The sequence below is a fragment of the Pongo abelii genome, chromosome 1, assembly GCF_028885655.2.
Source record: "Pongo abelii isolate AG06213 chromosome 1, NHGRI_mPonAbe1-v2.0_pri, whole genome shotgun sequence".
Lineage (NCBI taxonomy): Eukaryota > Metazoa > Chordata > Mammalia > Primates > Hominidae > Pongo > Pongo abelii.
The window spans coordinates 66,606,527-66,629,838 of NC_071985.2; the positions used below are offsets into that span (position 1 = coordinate 66,606,527).

At 44.6% G+C, this 23,312-nt stretch overlaps 1 protein-coding gene across 2 annotated transcripts in view; it reads right to left on the reverse strand.

Moving 5' to 3' along the window:
* The window catches only part of LAMC2 (laminin subunit gamma 2), a 65,768-nt gene that overhangs the window by 7,173 nt on the left and 35,283 nt on the right, over positions 1 to 23,312 (reverse strand). For both annotated transcript variants that reach the window (XM_063726249.1, XM_063726245.1), the window contains 16 exons: positions 22,234 to 22,369; positions 19,349 to 19,447; positions 16,877 to 17,013; positions 15,609 to 15,731; positions 14,500 to 14,689; positions 12,112 to 12,224; positions 10,917 to 11,135; positions 10,134 to 10,316; positions 9,212 to 9,457; positions 6,724 to 6,866; positions 5,478 to 5,634; positions 4,964 to 5,169; positions 3,333 to 3,412; positions 2,041 to 2,196; positions 1,160 to 1,304; positions 263 to 415 (listed from right to left, as the gene is read on the reverse strand). In XM_063726249.1, the coding sequence (XP_063582319.1) occupies positions 263 to 415; positions 1,160 to 1,304; positions 2,041 to 2,196; positions 3,333 to 3,412; positions 4,964 to 5,169; positions 5,478 to 5,634; positions 6,724 to 6,866; positions 9,212 to 9,457; positions 10,134 to 10,316; positions 10,917 to 11,135; positions 12,112 to 12,224; positions 14,500 to 14,689; positions 15,609 to 15,731; positions 16,877 to 17,013; positions 19,349 to 19,447; positions 22,234 to 22,369 (2,486 nt within the window). The remainder of the gene's footprint in view (positions 1 to 262; positions 416 to 1,159; positions 1,305 to 2,040; positions 2,197 to 3,332; positions 3,413 to 4,963; positions 5,170 to 5,477; positions 5,635 to 6,723; positions 6,867 to 9,211; positions 9,458 to 10,133; positions 10,317 to 10,916; positions 11,136 to 12,111; positions 12,225 to 14,499; positions 14,690 to 15,608; positions 15,732 to 16,876; positions 17,014 to 19,348; positions 19,448 to 22,233; positions 22,370 to 23,312) is intronic.

The window sequence follows — 23,312 nt, forward strand, 5'->3', positions numbered from 1 at the left end:
CTATAGGCACGTGTCATCATGCCCAGCTATTTTTTTATTTTTTATTTTTTGTAGAGATGGGGGCCTCACTACGTTGCCTACGCTGGTCTCAAACTCCTGAGTTCAAGTGATCCTCCTGGCTTGGCCTCCAAAAGTGCGGGGATTACAGGGATAAGCCACCGTGCCTGGTCAGAGAGCTTTTGATTATTCTTCTTGCCATATTTATTCATATGGTAGGCATTCAATACATGTTTATTGAGTGAATGAATTAACAAAAGAATACCTCTCTCCCACTTTTTCCATTCTGTAAGAGCTGCTGTGTTTCTTCTTTCCAGTTTCCCAGATTCTTTTGTGTACGCTTGAACTCATCCATATGCCTGGTTACCAGGCTTGAGAGTGAATCAGCTTTTTGTTTGATCTTCTTTGCTTCTTCCACCTGCGAGCCCAAAGAAACCAGGGAGTCTGACTTCTGCTTACCAGTTACCACACCAGCCTTGTTAGGACCTGGCACCATTGTTTGAAAATAGCAACAGCCTTAAGAAGCCAAGAAAATAGTCACTAGCCATCCAGGCCCAAAACCTAACAGAAATGAGTCAGTATGCTCAATGAAAGTAAGGTAGCAGGTCCCCTCAATGTCAAACAGGCTTTGTCTCTGTTCTTTTTCATTTTTTAAATGTTTACATGTTAGTTTATATATTCACGGGAACATATATCCATGGGGATTGTGAATTTTTTTTTTCTATAGTTAGTAAACAAAATCTTCTTAATCGAATAAGTTTGGAATTGTTAAAGGAACTGATGGCAGAAACAATGCAAAACTTTTGAGAAGAAGTCATCTCAGAGTGGCTATACATAGAGATATACTATAGGTTGGACTCAAGTGTAAACAAAAAAACTTTATAAAAATTTCCCACAGGTTTCAACAATCCCCAGAACTAAGGAAGATACATAAAACTTTTATCCAGTAATAGGTTTAGCATGGGTCAAATCCTTTCCAGAGACTAGGATTGGGGTTTAAGAACAAGGAAATGGATAATGAGAAGGCTAAATACTCTTCCCACTCTAAAACAGAAATGGTCAACATGGAGAAAAAGCTGAATGGTTGAACAATATTATGGCACCCCCAGAAAAGAAAGTATTTATGGCCCTCCTGTATATCAAGCACACCAGATGCCCTCACCTGAAAGGACTGATCATTGACTCCCTGAAGCTGAGACACTGAATCCAGGAGGCGGAGACTGTGCTGATAAGACCTATCTGCTTCAATTTCCGCTTGAGTGGCCTCCCTTGTCAACTGCTGGGCCAGGGACTTGGTTTTCTCCAATCTGGTGTTGGGGGTAGGGTGGGGAGAGGGCGGTAATAAAAAGAGGACTTTGAGAATTCTTTTTTTTTTTTTTGAGACAGGGTTTCACTCTGTTGTCCAGGCTGGAGTGCAGTGGCGTGATCACAGCTCACTGCGGCCTCATCCTCCCACGTTCAAGCAATCCTCCCAATTCAGCCTCCCAAGTATCTGGGACTACAAGAGTGAGCCACCACACCCGGCCCCCCCCTCCTTTTTTTAACAAAAGCAAAATTTCACCCTGTTGTCTTGAACGTATGTAGTTGGAATAACCAGAAGAACCAAACAAAATTATTTATCAGATAGTTGTCCCTCTCCACTAAACATAAGTCTTTTAATTTATACAGGTTGGGTCAGAAAAATTCAATCCCAAGGTCCCCACTTCTTGATAACAGAAACATATTTCTGTATTTTTATATCTCCCCATGCCATCAGATGGGTTTACTCACACCCTTCAAACACCGGAGGGTGACCGACCATACCTCCAAGTATTGTAATCTCAATCAAAATATAAATTTTATTTAGACTAACCAATCTTTTTTTCTTCCAGTCTTAAAAATATCTGCTTTTCCCCAAAGTAAAACTCCCATGATTTCGGCCCTCTTATTATCATTAATAATATGTTTTTTACAACTAGAATGGTGCCCCTCAAGCACGGTTAGCATTTTGCCCTGGGAGTATCCAAGGTAGAATGAGCCACGGGAGGACCCGTAGGAACGTACTTTTCCACAAGCCCTTGCACCACAGCACCGTTCGGGCTACCGCTTCCGCTTCCAACTCCTTCATGCAAGGCCTTGCGCACCAGTGAGAGGGCTTGTTTGGAATAGTCCTCAGTTTCCCTTGTCAGTTGCTCCACGTTACTGGCCGACTCAACGTGGCTGAAAGGATTAAAAACAAAAGAATAAGAGTTTTCACGCAAAGGGCTTCCTTTAGGTTGTTCAGTTACACGAAGGGCAAAGAGTACGGAAGCTGGTCTGATTTAGAAAAACCCTACAGAACTGACTCAAATTACATGGAATTAGAGGTGCTGTCAAGAAGCAGAAGGTGTTTTGGAGAATTCGCCTTATGTCATAGACCTTGTAGTGATCTTTTCCGTTTATGGCATAATCATTGGAGTCCCGGAGCGGGGTGGAGGGTGGAGATGGGTGGGAGCAGTCTCAGGTGATAAAACACTGCATCTGTAAGCTGTTTGCTGCAGGAAGAAACCTCTAGGTCTTATTTCACCCAGGATCCAACCTTTACGCACTTTCGCTTCAGCTCTAAACTGGGCCCACCACTAGGGGGACAAAGCATGTCTATAAAAATTCCCTGGATACTTTTGGTTCCTCCTGGTTCTAAAAAGTGCTTTTTAAAAAAAAAAAAAACCCAAAGAAACAAAATTAAAAATCAACGAGCTCAGGAGGCAGCTCATGTTACAAATACACAAATCAGCCCTCTTCCGCTGACTGAATTCCACTTGGGATTAACAGAGCTTGCCACCCTGCTGAGCAGACCGCTACCAGCAAACCTCTTAAACACCATAGGATTTCTAGTCAGAGCCAAGGATGAAGGGAGCTGCGTGTTATCATTGGGGCCCTGCAGAGCCGGTTTTCAGGAGGAAGTTCCCCCTCTGCAGTCTTGGCCCCCACAGGCTAACAAACAACTCGTTGCTACTTGTTCCCAGGCTTGGTGTGGGAGTCCCTGAAAGCTGCAGAGCTTTCTCTTCCAAGGGCTGATTCATTTCACGTGTCCCGAGGAATCACATCTGACTTACAACACAGCCATACTGTGAGTCATAGGGAAATGTGGGAAAGAAACACCCTCACCCCCAACTCCTGCCAAATGACCCTGCCCAGTGGCCACTTACATACAATAAAAGCCAAGTGGTTAAAAACTGGTTTCAAGGTAGGGAATGGCTGCAAAAGAGCCTGGAGAGAATCAATATGATGCTTGGGTCCCTAATACCCTACAGTCTTACTCAAGTCTGACCTTGCAGAGACGGCTTGAAGCAGAGGTGCCCTCTAATGCTGCTCACCTTTCTGCTAATCTCGTGGCCTCCTGAGCCAGACTTTTAAAGCCATTTGGCCCCACGTAGTGGTCTGAGGCAGGAATGTTCTGTGGGAAAAGGAGAATCGGTTAAGGCGAATCGGTTAAGGCTTTGCACTTGGCCATGGAACTTAAGAAAGTGCATCTGTCCTGTCAGAACCACTTGTCATTAGCCACACAGGGTTCCACACCCTGACACTTAACACCATGCCTCTATTCACCATTATTCTATTTTTAAAAAGTATGTATAGGCCGGGTGTGGTGGCTCATGCCTGTAATCCCAGCACTTTGGGAGGCCGGGGCGGGTGTATCACCTGAGGTCAGGAGTTCAAGACCAGCCTGACCAACATGGTGAAATCCCGTCCCTTCTAAAAATGCAATAATTAGCCAGACATGGTGGTGCACGCCTGTAATCCCAGCTACTTGGGAGGCTGAGGCAGGAGAATCGCCTGAACCTGGGAGGTGGAGGTTGCAGTGAGCCGAGCTCGCACCATTGTACTCCAGCCTGGGCAACAAGAACAAAACTCCATCTCGAAAAAAAAAAAAAGAAAAAAAAAGTATGTATAGACAAGAACAAAGAAATCCAAGTTCAAAAAAGTGTATATAGATATAGATGCATTAAAATATATATACATAAAAAAATCCAAAACAACAACAAACAAACAAATTAAAACAAAAATTCTTTTCCTGCTGGGAGCCAAAAAAATTAAAAATAAAAATATATACATGTACATTTTTTATATGAATTTAAAGTCCAGTAGAATATATTCCAAGTTTTAACCGTGGTTATTTGATAGTAATGGGATCATAGAGAATTTTTATTTATTTTCTACAACAAACATTTTTGTAATAAAGGAAACAATCAATACACATTATTTTTAATGTGACTTCCTCATTATAGTATCTGATTATCATTCCACTTCCTCTATTCATCTCCCACCCATCCATTTACATTATTGTTACCATAACCTTCTTTATTCAGAAATAGAAGAGTGCTCAATCAAATCTCTCCCTCCTACCACATTACAAACTACATCAATAAAATCATACTGGCAGCATTTTTTTTCCCATTTTCAAAACCATGTCTTCCTTCCTTCCTTCCTTCCTTCCTTCCTTCCTTCCTTCCTTCCTTCCTTCCCTACTCTCTTCCTTTGTTCTTCTTTCCCTCTGTCCCTTCCTCCATCCTTTCTTCCTTCTTTCCTTCCTTCCCTTTTCATTCATTCATTCATTTATCCATTCATTCATGCACCAGACATTTTCCACAGCTATACACTGTGTTGTAGGCTGAGAAAGTAAATATGAACTAAAGTAAATCCTGCCCTCTGGCAGCTAACAAGCTAGGAGATAGGCAGAAGGGAGGTGAGGCAAGGCCAAGATGAGGATGTAGTTAGAAATAAATGAACTAGGGAGAAGAACATAATGCAGTAAAATAGGAAACTTCAGAAGGCCAAAGACATAAATAGATGTGACTGTTGCAAGGAAAAGAAGTCCAACCACCTGTCAGGTAGATCAGAAGCAGAAAGTGAGCCACTGAGAGACAGAAAGTGAGTCAGTGAGATCTACAAGTAGATCTCCCAACACAGCAGTAATTCTCAATACTCTAGCCCAGCAAAAACCTACAGTGTTTCTCAAGGAAGCTTCACTTTCTGCCAGGCTCAGCTGCATCTGAGTGATGAGCCTGTGAGTATCCCGAACTCGGTTCTGGTACTGACTTCCCAGAGCCCGAATTCTTTCCACAGTCATCTTGAGGTCATCCAGGCGGCTCCGGTAGCTGTTCTCTTGGCTCCTCACCTTGGCCAACTGGAGACCAAGGGATCTGCTAGCACCTGAATGCAAAGAAGGAAAGGGAGCATGAGCACTTTCTGGGCCAGCATAGAGTTAGCAAACATAACGGAGGGTTGACTGGCTTATGGCCAAATGACAAAAACCCAATAGAGAAATGCATCCAACCATTCTTTTATCACCATCATTCAGGTCCCAGAGGGAATGTCACAGACAGTCCTTCCACTTCTGCAAGGGCTGGCTGGAGATAACTGCTGAACTGATATCCATAGAAGATTCTATGAACTAGCGTAGCCATTCCTTCTAGGACTATGAATTCTCTTCTGTCTGAAGGGAAGTTGGCCTTCATCACCTTCTGAAATCTGGGCATCTCTCAGAATGTCCTGAAGGGCCTGCTCAGCCTGCTGCATCCTGCCTTCCAGCTCTTTATCAGGTACTGCTCCATCACCACCCTGAGCCTTTGAAATCAGGGCCTCCATTCTCTGAAGCTGCTGCATAAACTGATCCATCTGAAACCACAAAGGAAAGATCAGAACGAGGGTGAAGACCATGTACCCACGGGATCATCCAATACCAGGTACCCAGAGGATAATACTAAAAGTCCAGAAATGCTTAGCATGTCATGGTGGTTAAAATTTTAGACCCTGGAGCCTAAAGAATCCTTGAGTTTGAATCCTGGCCTCACTACTCACTAGCTGTATGACCTTGGGCAAGTCACTTTCTTTATCTATAAAATTAGGATAATGAAAATAAGAATAGTGTCTGCTAAAGTTATTACTTGGACTACCTGGGTTAACATCTGTAAAGCTCAAGCTTTACTATGCAGTTAATATTTGTAAAGTGGAAGCAGTTGCAAGCTACAGACAAGACAACAGTGCCTGACACAAAGGAAGTGCGTAAAAGGCTTGTTAAATAGATCAGTTTAAAAAACAAGTTGAGTTTGCTCTACATTTGGAGTTCTGTTTGGGCCTTTGTCTTCCCCAGTCCTCACTCCAGGAAGAAAAACAGTTAATAATTAACAAGAACATCAAGTTCATTCTTCTCTGGAATTCAAATGAGAAATTTCTGGAGGCCATTCCTGTTTGGGAAGTCTTGACACTTTCTGGACTCCTGATATCTTTTATGTTTATGTTTTTCTTCATTTGTTTTACAAAGACATCTGTTGAAAAAAATCGAGCTGGAAAGTGAAATATTATAGTGGGAAGAGCCCTGAACCAAGTTAGGGGACATGGGTGGGATTCCCAGTTCCACCTACCCATATCACTTTGAAAAATTTCAAGTATTTTGAGACTTTATTTGACCAGTGAAAACTGAGGTCAGAATACTTTTCCTTTCAACTCAACTAAGTTATCATGAGTACCAAATGAAACAGTATCTGCAAAAGAGGTTTTGAAAATGGTATATATAAGGACATAAACCTGAAGTATTATCATTATACAGAATTTTTTTAATACAGCAATTTTTAAAGACAGAAATAGTAATCACTACTCCTATCCTCAGGAGACTAGGAGGGTCCTAGATCTGTGACAGAACCACCCAGTGGACACTTAAGGATTTGATTCTGTGGGGTTGGGGGTGGTAAGGGGAAGAATACATACCTGAATCTTCACTTGATTATAGCAAGCTGGACAGCTGAATGCTCCATGCTCACAGTTGGGGCCACCAAATCCTGGCTTGCAAACACAGGTGCCATCACTTCGACATTCTACAGGCTCTGAGCCCATGGGGTTACAGTTGCAAGCTAGAGACAAAAGACAGACAAATGGAGCATTCACATCAAACTAGTCTAGAAACTGGAGGTAGAGCAAAGATACAAGGAAGGAGATCAAGCCTCCAACAGCAGAGAATCCTTCTATACCTCCATGCACCTTCTTAATACAGATAGGTCTTAGGAATCATGTGGCAGGTTTGCCTGGTGTGTGTGGATGCAGGGAGATTACAGCCTTTCTGGCAGCACTCATTTTCCTCCCCCTGTTAAACTAAAAGCCTGTTAGATATTCTGCAGGCACTCTGGCTTTGCTTTCAAGGTGAATAACATTTCTTCTGGGCCCATTACATGCCAGATGTAGACATCCCCCTCTATTTTGCAGATGAGGAATGTGAGCTCAGGGAAGTTGACTAATTTGCCTGAGGTTACATGGCAAGTAAATGGCAAGCTACAATGAGAGCTCAGGAAGAGCCAATGTTCTTTCCTCTGTTCTGCGGCCTTTGGTGTAGGAAATACAGTTAAGAAAGCAATACCTTTACTCATTCAACCAAATTGATTAAGCCAGGTTCTGTTATAGGAGTTAAGGATATGATAGTGGGTGAGACACTTCTCTGATGATTACAGTGATTCTCTGAGTTGATCTATCTTCAGTGCTCACAAAACGCTGATTACATATCTAAGTATGTTATCATTATTTGCATACATATTTGTGTATCTTCCTTATTATCATACGGACTCTTTGAGAGTTGGGATGATTTATTCACCATTATGGCCTCAGTATCTAGGTCCACACTGGGTACATGGTATGTGCTTGATAAAGGATAGTTGAGTGAAGAAATGTGTGGTGTAAAGCCAGTGAAATTTCTGTTAGTAACCTAGAATTACAGCTAAAACTAAAGACAGAATATAGTTAGAATATATAACTAGAATTATAGTGTTTATAGTGTGCTTTCTTGTATCCACCACTTTGAGTTAAATATTAATCACACATATGAGGAAACTGAGGTTCAGAGGGATTAACTGGCATAATTAGCATAATATAATAGGTATGTTACAAAACTGGACTTGAACTCAGTCCTGTTGGTGTCATATGGGCTTTTCCTCTCATAAGGTGCTTTCTAGCACATCACAGCTAACCCAGAGGTTGGGGTCCGGGCTGGTCTGGCCTAGAATTCTCGAAGGGATTTGTACCACTAAGTAGAAGCCTCAGGTTGCAGAGGTCCTCAAGCACTTCAAGGTGGAGACTCTGGTGTGAGTGGGAGGCTGTGAGCTCCATGCAAACCTCTGGGTCTTCATGAGAAACCAAGAGTCTTCCAACCTGGGTGTCCAGAGTGGCTCTGGACTTTTTTTTTTTTTTTTTTGAGATGGAGTCTTGCACTGTTGCCCAGGCTGGGGTGCAGTGACACGATCTCGGCTCACTGCAACCTCTGCCTCCCGGGTTCAAGAGATTCTTGTGCCTTGGCCTCCTGAGTAGCTGGGATTACAGGCACCCACCACCACGTCCAGCTAATATTTTTATTTTTAGTAGAGATGGGGTTTCACCATGTTGGCCAGGCTGGTCTTGAACTCTCAACCTCAGGTGATCCACCCACCTCAGCTTCCCAAAGTGCTGGGACTGCAGGTGTGAGCCACCATTCCCGGCCCCATTCTGGACTTTATAAACAAAGTTAGGGTAAACAAACTCCTGAGTTGTGGGCACCAAGGTCAGCCTGGGATTGAGGGGTGAGTCTGTGGGGCAGGCCAGCTCCTCTAGAACTGAGCTTGCCTCTAAAATATAACATGTGCAAAGATTTGAAAGAAGAGCTGGGCAAAAGGACCAGTCTGCACATTCATGCTTTGATCTGCAGCAGGCCTCAGGAATGCTCCACTATAGCTGCTGCTTTGAAGCTGTCTTGTTAGGAGAACTTTTGACTGTTACCTTTCTACACATCAATTACACTGACTTCCTGAGAGAGTCTCTTAAACTACTTTACAGCCCACTCCCCTTCCCACTTGAGTTTGCTCAGGCTTACTCTCGAGTCATTTATTACTCTCCTACAACAGGTTTGGCAGCCACTTCCCTGCCTCCCTGCCTTGGGATTGGGCATAGGATGTGGCCCCATGTTATATCCTCTTCCGCGTAGGAATGTAAACCTGACCTTTTTCACTTCTTCCACCCAGCTTTAACCCAGCTCTGTCTTCCAGAGCCTGGCTACAGGGTAAACCTGTCTTAAGGCCTTTGACGGAGGAAGAAAGGCCCAGGGTGCTCACAGGCCAGTTTGGTCAGAGAACCAAAATAACATCATGATATGAACTGCCATTGTCCTTGCTTAGATGACAAGCAAGCGCATATGTACACAGGCACACACAGACACAGCCTGCCTGAGGTGGAGTCCTACCTTGACACTTGTCTGCTGGGTTGGGAGCCAACGGGTCCCCGAAGTAGCCTGCTTTGCACTGGTCGCAGTAGATGCCGGCTGTGTTGTGGATACACTTCAAACACCTGCCTGTCAGCCGGTCACAGTTCCCAGAGGCACTGGGGTCCACATTGTTGTTGCATTGACAGGGCTGACAAGGCCTCACTGGGCCATGTTCACCAAAGGGGTCCCCAAAGTAGCCATCAGCACAGAGCTCACAGCGGGCACCTGGGAAGGAACAAATGACCAAGCCTAGGTCGACATCCATCGGGAGGAAGACCAGACACAGAGGCCTAAAGTTGTGAGTCACCCTCTAGAAGAGCCAGAGAAATGTGCTTCCCTAGGGACCCCAGAACAAAGCCCTCAGGAGCAGGCATGCAAGGCGGGGCTGGCCCTCTCTCTCCCATACCCACCGCAGGTTGCAGAACACAGCAGCGCCACTAGGAGGCTTAACTAGCTGGCTGGGGAAAAGCAGGCAGCTCCACAGAAGTAGTAAGGTTTTGAGCAATACCCTCAAAACTGCTGCTGAAGAATCCATTCTTCTTTCAGACTGACCAGCAGAAGGATGTGACATTTAAGAGGTCACTAAGTTTTCCCTCTTTATCTTAGTTCATTAAGAAAAAACCATGTGCTTGGTCTGAAAATGTCACCTTCTAATGACAAACCTCTCAAAACAGCTTTAGGTGTTTTCTCCCATAATTGCACTCTGCTCTTGCTTAATCCACTTCACCTCTTGGGCATCGCAATATCTTATCTTTAAGATATTATCTTTAGAGTGAGCACATTTAGGTGAACCCTAAGTCATTATAATTTCCTAGAAATTCCTCGGAATGGAAGCTATTTGCACACATTCATGGCATCAGGACAGGAAGAGGCAGGTGGCAGAGCAGACCCGTGGCCTTACCGGTGACCCCGGGAGGGCAGTTATTGCACACCACCTCCTCTGTCTCTGGCATCACTGAGCAGCTGAACCCGTTATGACAGGGACATGGCTTGCAGCTGCGGGGGTCGTGCGGATCGTTGTAGAAACCAATTGGGCAGTCAGCACACTCAATGTCAGGATTCTCATCCCCTGAATAACAATCTCCTGGGGATAGGAGGAGAGAGTGGAGGGGCAGAGAAGTGAGCAGGGTCAGACAATACATTTCCTTCAACATGGGTCAGAGTGTAGAATGTCAAAGCCTTCCTTTCTGAAGCCTTCCCCAAAGTGCCTGAGCACTGGCATTCACCCCTCCCATAGAACCAAATCAAAACACGGCCAAGACCCTGAATCTCACCCTCACTCCCCTATGCAAAGTAGACACTCACTCCTTTTACTATCCATAACTTAACACTGTTCCCCATGTTCTCTGTGGCCTGATACCATTTGTTGGCACATTCATTTAGACCCGGACTTGTCTTTGATCTCCCCACACAATTCTTGCAACTCGACACCAACTCTTCTACCCAGCACTGAACCATGACGACCATTTCCTGTAACCTGGCACCTTTCTCACAACCTTGTGGCATTTCCACAATGAATAGGATTGAGTGTAATAAGGCACCATGTCCATCTTCCCTGACTCCAGCTCCGCTCTCCTTAATCCTTTCCCACCTCCGATGTGAGTTCAGCCATGGTCTTTCTTACACAGCTCTCTCTCTTCCACATGACACCCCAGCCACCTGGTCCAGGTGTTGTTTCACTCACCTGTGTCTGGATCACAGGCCCCTCCCCCTTGACAGTTACAAGGAATACAGGTGCCAAAAGGCCCCAGTCTCGCTGAATCTCTCTTGTAGCCAGAAGCACAATCCTGGCAGAATTGCCCCTTGTACCCAACAGGACATATACACTGTTCAACCCAGGGTGCTGGGGCTCCAGAGACAGGGCGGGCTGAAATCAGGGTCACATTGTCAATGTACCCAGTACCTGCAATCAAGAGAACAGGTTAGAAGTTGCAAGTGGTACGGTCTAAAGATCTCAAGTCAGATCTCTCTTGGGATTTTATTTTTCTTAACTCCCTAACAAAGACAGGTGGTGTTCATACATCATGCCATGTAGAGAGGTACAGCAGTCTCCCACTGTGACTGAGCACACAGGCTCTGGGGTCAGAAAACCCAAGGCTTAAATTCTGAATCCACCCTCATTAGCTGTGTAAATTGGGCAAGTCACTTAGCCTCTCCATGACTGTGTTTCGTCAACTATAGACAAGAAGTAACGGTGGTATTTATCTCCTACGTCTGTTGTGAAAATTAAATTAGATAATGCATATATTATAATCTACCTGGCATACAGTAAGAGTCAATACATTGTTACACCTTTCTGCTTCCGACTTTATTTGCTGCATCAGTGACATGGAAATGGTGCATGCTAACCACGCTTCCTTTTTACGTGAGTGAGTGCAGAAAAGCTTAAGGAACTCTTGTTAAATAATTCCAGTTGGGATTAGGAGGACCCAACATGTGAAATTCAAAAAAAAAAAAAAAGGAATTAATAGAATACATGATGACTCAAACAGGGTAGCATGGAGTATAATCTCAAAAGGAAAAGCTGCTCAAGGAATAAATAAGACTGTGTTGTAGGTGCCATTTCCTAGCTAAGGAAATGTGTCCATTTATTGTAGATTATCTCTCTCAGATAATCATCTTTAATAAAAATTCAGTGGCCCTTTTAGCAAGATAGCGTCATTTACTCTTCATTGGTGCTGGCTGCTGACATCTTTTTAGAGAAACATTTCTTCTAAAAAAGCTTCTAGAATATAAAAATTCAGACTGAATCAATGATTCTAAGTCAGGATCATCAAGTAACTTATCTACTTGTTTGGAGACTGCCACCACCTTAGAGAGCTGAATCAAATTAAACTAACACCTAAGAAGAAAGAAATTAATTTCTTGTAGCCACTTACTGTATTCTCCATATGTAGCTCGGATGCGGAGGGCTGTGAGATTCCGCAGTAACCTTCGATACTCAAAGTAACTCAGCTGGGGGCTCCAATTACTGCTTGGATGCTCATTTAACCTGCATAATTTAAAATCAAAAGCTTTAAAAATCCGATTCTTACCACATACCTACCTGTTATAAATTATGCCTGAGGATATGGGAACAGCTAAGCCCCTTCCCAGTCCTGCTTAGAAGGGGGCACAGGACTAAGAGCCACCTTTTCATAGGCATGTACTTGGACCTTCCTCACTCCACAGGGAAGACAAACCCCAGAGGAAGTGATGGAGGGCATCCCAGTGCGGGAAGTCCAGATCCAGGGGTGACATCACCTGAAACCATGATGATCGCAAGTTCTCAGACACCACTTTCTATTCTTGGCCACCCAGAAGCTAGTATTAGGAACATCTCCACGTTCCAGAAGTTCTGATTCTCAAGAGCTACTATTCATTTTTTTTTAAAAAATCATTTCTTTGTTATCTGAGCACATTTTACTTACTTTTTCAAAATCAGTTTCCACTTTTACATTGTCCACACTTAATACTTTTTAATTTGGCATCATTGTGGCTCACTGTAACATATCACCAGCCCCTGTGCTGTTCTTCTAAATTTTGTTTTGTTTTTTACTGAAGTATCTCATCCAGGAACAACCCTACCCACCTTCGTTTCATTCACTGATTTGTTAAATAAAAGTTAACTGTGCACTTGGTTTGGGCTAGAAGCTATGTCAGGCTGGAGGACACAAAGACAACAGGGAGAGGTGATCACATCCAGCCAGGGGAGTCAGGTGGGTAGACACACAGTTATAATACAATGCCATGAATGCTATAACAGATGCATGCACAGAGTACCATGGAAACACAAAGTGACTGTAACTTTAGCTGGGATTCTGAGAAGGCTAATACAAAGGAAGAACATGTAAGCTGAATCTCAAAGAGTAAGTTCACAAAGCCTGGAAGGTGGGAATAAGTATTCCAGGCAGGAGAGCTGTGTGTGTGTTTGTGTGTATCATTAGAACACGTATACTCAGATATTTGATCAATTCTTTGTTTGTGTTCTGTGGGTCTTCTTTTCCCTATTGCCATTACCCCTGCCTTGGGTTAGGCCCCTAACCACTCTCAATTGAGCCACTCTGAATGTGTTCTGATGGTCTAGTTAAGGGCCCTACCCAAACTATCATCCATATAGTGCCTGTATTTGCACCTAGCCTTCACACCTGACGATCACACTTCTCGACTTAACAATCTCTCAATGGTTCTGCATCGTCTTTCCAGCATGGACAAGATCTAAGCTCCTTGACATGACATACAAGGCCCAACATGATGGGTCCTTTTCCAACCTTTGCAAATGTATCTACCCATCTTCCCTATGCATGCTGTATTCCAGCCATAAATATTGCTTGCCAGTTCTCCCCTATATTATGCCTTTCTGCATCCCCACATATATTCACATGTGAAGGTTGCCCTTCTCTGACTTTTCTCCCTGGAAAAGCCCTGTGGACCTTTCCATTCTTAGACCACACATTGCCTCCTCCTGAAGGTTTCCCTGACTCCTCCAGGCAGAATCGGGCACTTTCCAAGACCCCATGAACATGCACCACCCCTAAAGCAATTATCCTACTGTATTATGCTTGCTTTTTGACATGTTATACATCGTACTAGACCATGAGCTCTTGGAAGGCAAAGACCATGTTCCATCTTTATTTCCCAGCCTCCAGTGCAGTACTGAGCTCTTAGCAGGCACAGCTCCCTTCCCCAACCTCTCTGCAAACACCATGCAGAATCCCTATTCTACAGGATACCGTGCAATCACTGTAGACACACACAAAGCCATCCATAAAGTCACTCCCACCTGTTTCTCCTACCTCACTTCTCACTGCACTCCTCTCGCCGACTTCATGCTTCACTCATGCTCAACCACTTGCAATTTTCTAAATGCACAAACCTTCTTCAAGCATTGCATTTCCTCTGCCTCGTTAACCTTTCCTCCCTTCTCTTTCCTTAGAGGGCTGCCTTTCGCATTTGTCATGTGGTCCTGGGAAGCTTTCCTTCATCATTCCAGTGTGGGTCAGTCATGCCTCCTTTATGTGCTCAGAACTTCTGTGTCCACCTTGCCTATTTCTGTCCCTTGACAAACTGCACTGTAATTATCTATTCATTTTTCTCTCCCATTAGCCTGTCAGCTGCTTGAAGGAAGGAATCATGTCCTTTCTCAGCACATAGCAACCTTCATGGTACGTAAAAGGTGCTCAGAAAGGCTTGTTGAACAAATGAATGATGATTGAATGAATAAAGAATGGACTTGAACTTCAATCATAGTTTGCTCTAATTGACCTACTTGTGGTCTCTCTTTTTACCTGAATGTGTAAGTCTTGGTGAGCCCACAAGGCAGTGTCTTGCCAATTGGCATCAAGGGAGCTGTGATCCGTAGACCAGCACCTTCCAGGATCACATCATGGGCAGATGGGTGTCTGCCTCCTCTGTCCACACGGTAGTCAAAGGACAGGCTTTGCCCATAGCTCACCTGTTGATTCCCAAGAAATTTGGCTGTGAAACAGAGTTTTAAAAGATTGAGATCAGTTGGAGAGGCAAACACATGCAAGTTTGCACTGGTGTCTGCAATTTCTGTTGAAGTCCTGTGTCATGCTGCCCCAAAACTCCTTGCTAGGAGAGTCAGGACCTGGTACTGGACATGGCTATGACACCTTGGGCTATGAAGGAGGGTTAGTTAATGAAATGATAAGAGGACCTTGTTATAAGACAATTCCATCTATTAGATGATTCATGATGTGGCCCTTATGACAGACTGTTTTGTAAAAATCCCAGGCCTATCAGCATAGCACGACTTGTTACATAATGCTTTAGTTGACAGAATGACTTCACAAATATCATCACATTTGCTGGCAATAATTCTGGGAGGCAGGCATTAGTATTCCCATTTAACAGCAGAGAAAACTGAAGTTCAGAGAAGTTAAGAGAACAACTTGCCCAAGAATCACATATGAGCTAAGGAAATGAACTGGGATTGGAATTTTAGCCAGTGCTTTTCCACCAAGGCACGTACCACTGATTGATTTTTTTTTTTTTTTTTAACTTACAGGTATTTGAAGTTTTAAGAAATGCTTTGTTTTTGCTTTCCACCTGCTTCTCAATAGACCCATAGGTTTGGCCACCGTCCTTGATTTCTTGCCTTGGTGGTAAGCGTAGAAACTTCCCATTTGATTAAAGGAGGTAGCTCAACCAGGGTCTGACCTCTGGGACACCCCATTCTGCTCTGTTGGGCCATTTCTTAGTGACTCTCAAATCAGGCTTAGCCCCCGTCTCTCTTCTGGGGTTGCACTACCTGGAGATGCTGCTACCCTGAATGCAGAGTTATATGGTTTCCAGAATTTCTAACTCAATTTCTCTATCCTGACTTCCTAGTCCTATAAGCTGGCCTCCATAGGAGAAATTATTCCTCACATACCAGGAGCCACAAAATAGACAGGGTCTAGTCGTTGGGCTGAGCTAAACACATCTTGATGGCGCTGCGACCATTGGAGCTTTGCAGGAGACCCATTTCGTTGGACAGCCTTCCAGCCATCAACATCTGGAACACAAACATAATCAGTCTGCATTGGACAAGCCCTCATCATCTATTAAGTTAAACAAGGAAAGATTTGCTTGCTAACAAGTCCAAGTGGTGAGTAGCAAGTGGGGTTTTCTCAATATTTCCACATTTGTAAAATGGTCCTTAAAATTCTCCATGTATCTCTCTATGTGGCTCTCAGCTTCACCTACTCCCATTCCACAGCTGCTATGATTTCTCATCTTTGAGTCTGACTCATGATAAGATAGCAGGTTTTCTTCTGCCTGTAATTTGCATTTTTTTGTATTTATATAAACAAGCTCTCACCTTAATGAAGTGAGAGGGTCCAGTCTTTTCTTTTTTTTTTCCTTTTTTTTCCTTTTTTTTTTTTAAAGATGGAGTCTCGCTCTGTCACCCAGGCTGGAGTGCAGTGGCGCGATCTCGGCTCACTGCAAGCTCCGCCTCCCGGGTTCACACCATTCTCCTCCCTCAGCCTCCCGAGTAGCTGGGACTACAGGCACCCGCCACCATGCCCGGCTAATTTTTTTGTATTTTTAGTAGGGACAGGGTTTCACCGTGTTAGCCAGGATGGTCTCGATCTCCTGACCTCGTGATCCACCTGTCTCGGCCTCCCAAAGTGCTGGGATTACAGGCGTGAGCCACCGTGCTTGGCCCGGGTCCAGTCTTTTCAAAGGGAAACTCAGACTTAGTGTTGAAATAATATCAGTTTCCAATATTTTTATAGTGTTCTGTAGCTTGGGAACTAATTTCACATAAATCAGCTCATTTATTATATGTGAAAACAGCATTATTAGTGAACGTGGATTCCAGGAAGACTCTTATACACTCTCCAAATCAAATGAATGATTGCTTTGTGGTTTTGAAATAGATGGGGATGGAAAATTCAGGGAAATAAAAATCTAGTCTAGTCTCTTTTTTAGTTATTCTTTTAAGTTATATTCACTGGTATGAGTGAACTATTTTCAGCCTATGACTTTTTCAAGACATCAGGGTATGCCTGAGTGCCCTGACAAAATAATGTACATTAAATACTATAAGAGAATTTCTAAAGAGAATCCATCCTGTGAATGCGGAGGTGGTTGTCTGTAAGCACAAAGCCCTGTACAACATTAAAAAACTAAAACCTAGAAAACAGAAGGCTTTACCTTGATGAAAGGTAGAGGTGATCTTATGGACACTGTAGTCTGCAGAGCTGCGGCAGCTGGCTGAATGTCCGTAGCAGAAACACTGGGTACAGCCCTCAGGGTTCCCCCCATCCAGATTATAGTAACCTGATCGACACCTGCAGTGGCATTGTAGAAATCAGGATATTACAGGTTATTTTTTATTCTATAGAAAGAATATGATGAATGAGTCAGCCTCTCTACCTTCTCTTCCATTTGGCTCTATTAATTTTCAGAGGAGGGAAATACCAGATTTCACATATCACCCCCACCTCCAGACCACCAGATGGACAATCACGACCCCCCTAAATGAGACAGCATAAGAAACATTCACTTTCTGTTCCTTTGTAGAACAGAGCCACATTTGTCCTGGTGGTCTGGCATCTGAGTAGTTGGCCAATCCTTGGTAGGAAATTGAGTGGTGGTCAGATGAGCAGAATGGGTGTGGGCAGGGCTATGCAACGCTGCCCTGTCCTGGAGCTACTGTTTAATGGGGACAAAGACTGGGAGGTGGGGACCAGGAAAGGTGAGGCTCCTGCCTCAGCACCACTCAGCTGTATTGACCCCTTCCCCAAGACCACTTAGGTGTTGATCCCCATCTCTGACTCTTGTACCTGGGCTCTGGCTCACTGGGGAAAAGGGCAGGTGAGGATATGACAAAGAAAAAGGATGGCTAAGACACTCTCCAAAAGCCAGGTGTAGGCTTGCATTCCACCTCTGCTCCCAGCTCAATCCCTCCAGTGGCTTCTATAAGAACCATGACTAACAGGCGAGTCTTCGATGCTGGAGTCACAGACAAGAGGGCAGGGGAAGCTGGGGAGGACTTGTTTGTCCTCTGCTCAACTTCACTACATCCTTCCACATGAAATAATGTGAAATAACGATAGTTTCAATGATTATTTATTTAGCACTTATGTTGTGCCAGGCACCTTGTGTGTACTCTCTCATTTAACCTCCCTCCAACCCTATGAGGAATTGCTATTTCCAATTTTCTTAGATGAGGAGACTAAGGCCAAGAGGTTAAGAAACTCTTGACATACAGCAGGTATGTGGTTGAGGCAAGATTGAAACTCATGTACATCTGTCTCCAAATCATGTAGTCTAAGCCACTGCACTACATGTTGGGGGGAATGTTCTGAGTACAGTATCACAGAAAAGCAGGGTAGCTGTGAAGAGCAGGTGCTTCAGAGAACAGTTGTAACTAAACAAGCTTTGTTTTTTTCTCTAAGAGCAAGAGTTAAAAGAATTATTATGGTTTCTATGGAGAAGAAACCTGCCGATTAAAAGAGCTTAAAAAAACAAGGAAGGATGGGAGGTGGGGAGTGGGGAGGGAAGGAAAAAGAAGGGAAAGGAAGGGAATTAGGCAAAACTAAATGATTGTGTTTAGGAACACACTGGGGTCATAAATTATGAAGCAAAGAAAGAAAGCGATTACCATAAAAGAATAGAGGTCACTTCTAGGGAGGAGGGGGGCATTGTCACTGGGATGCAGTTTTAGCAGAGGTCTATTTCTTACCATTGGTGGTGATAACAATTTCTTTTATGTGGCATTCTATTTCTGTCTTTTATTTTGAAATTAAAAAGGCTTTCGACAAATGACTTCTCTTTTAACACTTAAGGTTTATGTCCCTTCCTTCACCTCAGCAGCCAGAAACCCCTGAAAACACAAGCTAGGAGTGTATTTGACATTTCCTCTGTGCAGGTATAAGTGACTGGCAGGGTGCCAAAGAACTGCTTTCTTACTTTTAAGGAAATGAGGAGGAAGCCTTTGCTTCTGACGCCAGCCTCACAGCCCTTTGCTCAACAGCCTCTAGGAGGGAAGAGTTTAAAGCCAGAGCACAGCTGTACTTAAGGCACGTCCTGCACCAGCAGCCTGGGGGGATGGTGCCTCACTGCTCCACCTCCTCCAGTGTGGCTTGGCCCAAAGGGCTCTTACCTCCGCCCAGCCCCACGCCCATTCGTGTGTGTGCATGTAACTGCCATCCTATCCCCAGGGCAGTGCCTTTTCTGTACACGATGGTTATATATGGCCATATGCTGTGATAGGCCCTCTTACAAGAATTTTCGCAGCATGTTTAATTAGGCCAGGCCTTTCCTGCAACCAGCCTCAGTCCCAGGATCTCACTATTGATTACTGCCTCATACAGAGCACCTGGGATTCGGAGCCAGCTGGTGGGGGGAATCTCTGGGGCCCTGTGCCACTCCCAAAGTCAAAACAAAGAGGCGGCCCAGAGCAGAGTATGGAGTCCAGTGAGATTTGGGTGCTCGGTGTGTGTGTGTGTTTTTGTTGTTGTTGTTGTTGTAAAAGCTTAGTTTTTGAGGACAGAGAGCAGGAAGAAGGTCATCAACATTTGTCAAGTATCCCTTTTCCATAATTACACTCAGAGGATTAATTCTCATGCTAGTTGGCAAGGGACTCTCTCTGCTGTTTGTAGGGCCACGGTTCACACAGACCTATCACAGCGTTCTCCAGTGACAGCTGGCTTGCAGACACAGCGGCCCGCGTCACAGGGCCCTGCGATGCCAGCTGGGTCACAGTCACACTTGGAGTCTCTGGGAAAGAAGAAAAAGAAAATTAGGGACGTGCTTCCAAATGCTTCACAACTATGCACATAAAAATCAACTGCTCATGAACAAACATCACGAAGCTGGGCAAGTCCTTCTTCGATGAGGCTTCTCCTAGCCATCCTCGCCCGTGCGGACCTCTCTCACACACTTAAGGACTCACTTGCCTGCACCAGTGCTGCTCAGAGTGTACTTGGTGGGTGGCAGCTGGGCCGAGAACTGTCTGCCACTCCTAAAGAGAGCAGGGGTTTGTGCCAGAATGTAAACCAAGTTCATCACTCAACTGTTTAGTTTACTTTGGTTGACTGTTTGGCTCAGTTTACATTTTTTAAAAAAATTATCATTTGTTTCCCTATTGTTTAATTCAATGATGTCTGCTTTTTATCATGATTAATTCCATCTACCTGCTATTTTATTCCATTCAGTTCTTTCTGTTGGTAATTCCTCAATTGAGATATAATTCATATGCCATGCAATTTACCCATTCAAAATGTACAATCCAATGGTTCTTAGCTGATTCTCAGAGTTGTACAGCCATCACCATCAATATTAATTTTAGAACATTTTGATCATTCCGGAAAGAAATCCTGTGCCCTTTAGCAGTTGTGTCCCCCACCCTGCCACATCTCCTCCCTCCAGTCCCACTTCCAGCCCTCGGCAGCCACCAGTCTACTTTCTGTCTCTCCAGACTTGCCTATTCTAGACATTTCCTATAAATGGAATTATACCATATGTGGTCTTTCGTGACTGGCTTCTTTCACTTAGCATGATGCTTTTGAGGTTCATCCATGTCATAGCATGTGTCAGTACATAAAATCTTCTTGGTGACAGAATACATATATTCTTTTTGGTTACTGTTTTCACTTTTCAGCTATTATGAGTAATGTTGCTATGAATGTGTGTGTACAAGTTTTTGTGCAGATATCTACCTTCTCATTTCTCTTGGGTGTATACCTAGGAGTGGAATTGCTGGGATTGCTGGGTTTAGTGGACTTTTGTTTGTTTGTTTGTGGCAAGATTCTCTCAATGAAGGTATCGGAGCTTTCACTGAATTCTGGCACAATCTCCCTATCTCATTCATCCCTGCTTCTGCCACCCACTTTGCATGCAATCATGTGTTTTACCCCATTGCTCAAAAACCAAGTTTATTGTCTCTTCTCTACTGATCTGTTCCTCCTCTGCCTGCCCTATGACCCCACCCAAATCCTGCCCAAACCTGGAGCATCCTTGACCCCTCCCTCTCCCTCACATTCCTCGTCCAGTCACATGCCAAGTCTAGCAATGCTTATGGCTGGAATTTCTTTGCCAATCTTTATCTTTGAATTCTCACGGCCTCCTTCCTTCTTAGCTCCCTCACTACTGCTTATCTGGACCATCTCACAAACATGTATTCAGCATCTACTGGGTGCTCAGAACCAGGGATGCTAAGAGAAATAGGAACAGTCCCCATTCCATAGGAGTCCTGTGCCAGGGCAGGTGTGTGGATCACAAGGGCAGCAGGCACAGGGCCAGCTGCAGATGCACTGGACACCCTCGAGGTGCCTCTTCCCACTCCAGGCATGGGGACACAGAAGCAAATAAGACAGAGCCACAGGGGGCTTACATTTTAGTGGGAGAAATGGACAAACATGAATAGAAAATAAGGTATGGAGTGAAACAGCAGAATGAGAACACAGAGGGGTGGGACTGCTGCAGGAAGGCCTCTGTGAGGAGATAGTGGGGTGGGGATGGAGCGGAGGCGCTGCACAGCTTTGGGGAAGACAGAGCTCTCCAGGATGCGCCAAGGCCACATGCACTTGGCTCTTTGAAGAAGGGAAGGAAGGCTATTGTGGCTTCCCTGCGGAGTACAGGGAGCAGGGAGGAAAGTGGCGAGAAACCAAGCAGGCACCTAGGCTGAGGGTGGAGAGGGAGGAGGACCTTGCAGGACGTTGATAAGTTTTATCTCATTCTGAATTGGGGCGGGGAGATGGAGCTAACAGAGGGTTATGTTTTAAAAGGGTTACAAAGGAGGAGTGGGGCAGGGGTGATCTCTGAAGACCATCTGAAAGGGTCAGGGAAGGCCGGACCAGAACAAATGCCAAGAGAGTATGAGAACTTGGGACCTTGACAACTGGGACAATGCAGTGTGGCTGGAGGGCAGCTCCTGTCCCAGCAAGGAGCCAGCAAAGTGGGCAATGGGACGCACCTCCTCTGTGGGAGCCTTGCTAGCCAATGCCCAATGCTTCACTGCCAAGCCCCCGCCAAGCCATCCCAACACTTGCCAGCTCCGTATCTCTGCAGATTGGTTATGTGATATTTAATGCATACTCATCTTCCAAAAAATATTTGAGCAGGGATACAGGACATTCCAAACTAAAGGGGATCAAGATTATGCAGAACAGTTCTACCCAAATTCACCGGGGCCAAAATGGGTCCCAGATTACTTGAAGGACTTGTTGCCTCCCTTCCAGTTCATCTAGAGGGAAGCAATTGCCAGAGAAAAGGACATAGGCTCTGGACCCAAAACTCTGAGCTTAAGTATTAGGTCCAGCCTCACCAGTAACATCAGGCAACTTAACCTCATATGGTTTAAGTTTCTTATCTTTGAAATGCATATAATGATAATCCCAACCTCTTAGGGGTATTGTGAGGATTAAAGTAGATAGCCCACATGATGTACTCTCAAAGCAGTGTTTGGCACAGGGTAGGGGCTCAGTAAATACAAGTGTTTGCTAAGGTTTGTATAATTGTCATCACTGAGTTAGTGACAGCCATGGTGGGATGCAGATACTCACAGCAGTCTCTGGTCTTGGGTGCACCCCGCATCTGTGAGCATGTGGAAGCCTGGCAGACATCGGTCGCATCTGGCTCCTGTCACACCTGGTTTACAGCTGCACCATCCGGAGTTGTCACATCGAGCACTAAGAGAACCTGAAACCCACAAGGTAGGGGAAAGGAAAGAAGAAGAGGAAATATTTTAATGTATGCGGCATTGGAAGCAACTGTCACCCTATGGGTGCTCCGTCAACACGAAGTGAGAAGCACCATCTGCTGCTTTTAACAGTCACTTCACATCGTCTGTGTATTCTTCTACCCACCGGGGACAGTGCTGACAGCTGAGGATGTCTTCCTCAGGGAGAGGAATTAAATTACTCATAAAAGCATTTGTCTTTGTCTGTCTGCTCTGATTGTGACAGTAGGTAGCATATTGCTCACTGCTTTTTAAAAGAAGTCCATCAAATCTTTAAGATCTCAAGGAAAACTTGTGAATAAGCACATTGGCCTCCTAAAAGAGAGTTCGTATCTGAAAGTGAGCAGCATTCTCTCTTATCCCTGGCAGGCAAAGCCATCTTTTAAGGGTCAGTGCTTGTATGGTATGATTTTTAAGAGCATAAAAATGGCTATTAACCAAAACTATCCACCTGCCAGGAGTGCTGGAGAGTGTCCCCTGTGGTACACCCCCAGTGAGATGTACCCTGTGTGCCTTACCTAGGGGACTGTACTTATCTTATGATTCCACTTTTTACAGATATGCTCCTAGTTGTAAATGGGTCCTCTCAGATTGAGCGTTCATGAAAAACTCAGGGCAACAAAATGTGTCATTGTGGGATGCTGCCAGCTCTCACCACCTGCCCTTCCACACTCACTCCCATTCCAGCTCCACCTTCTCTCACCCAGGCCCTGCCTCGCACTCTCCTCCCTGCCTCCATCCTTGCCTCTCCACACTCCACAGAGAAGCCAGGATATTCTTTAAAAATGTAATTCGATAGTTAGGTCCTCCAGTGGCCCCCACTCTAAGCAGAATAAGATGCCGACTTCGTATCATGGCCTGCAAGACCCTGCCTCTCTTACCTCATCTCCTACCCTCCTTCAC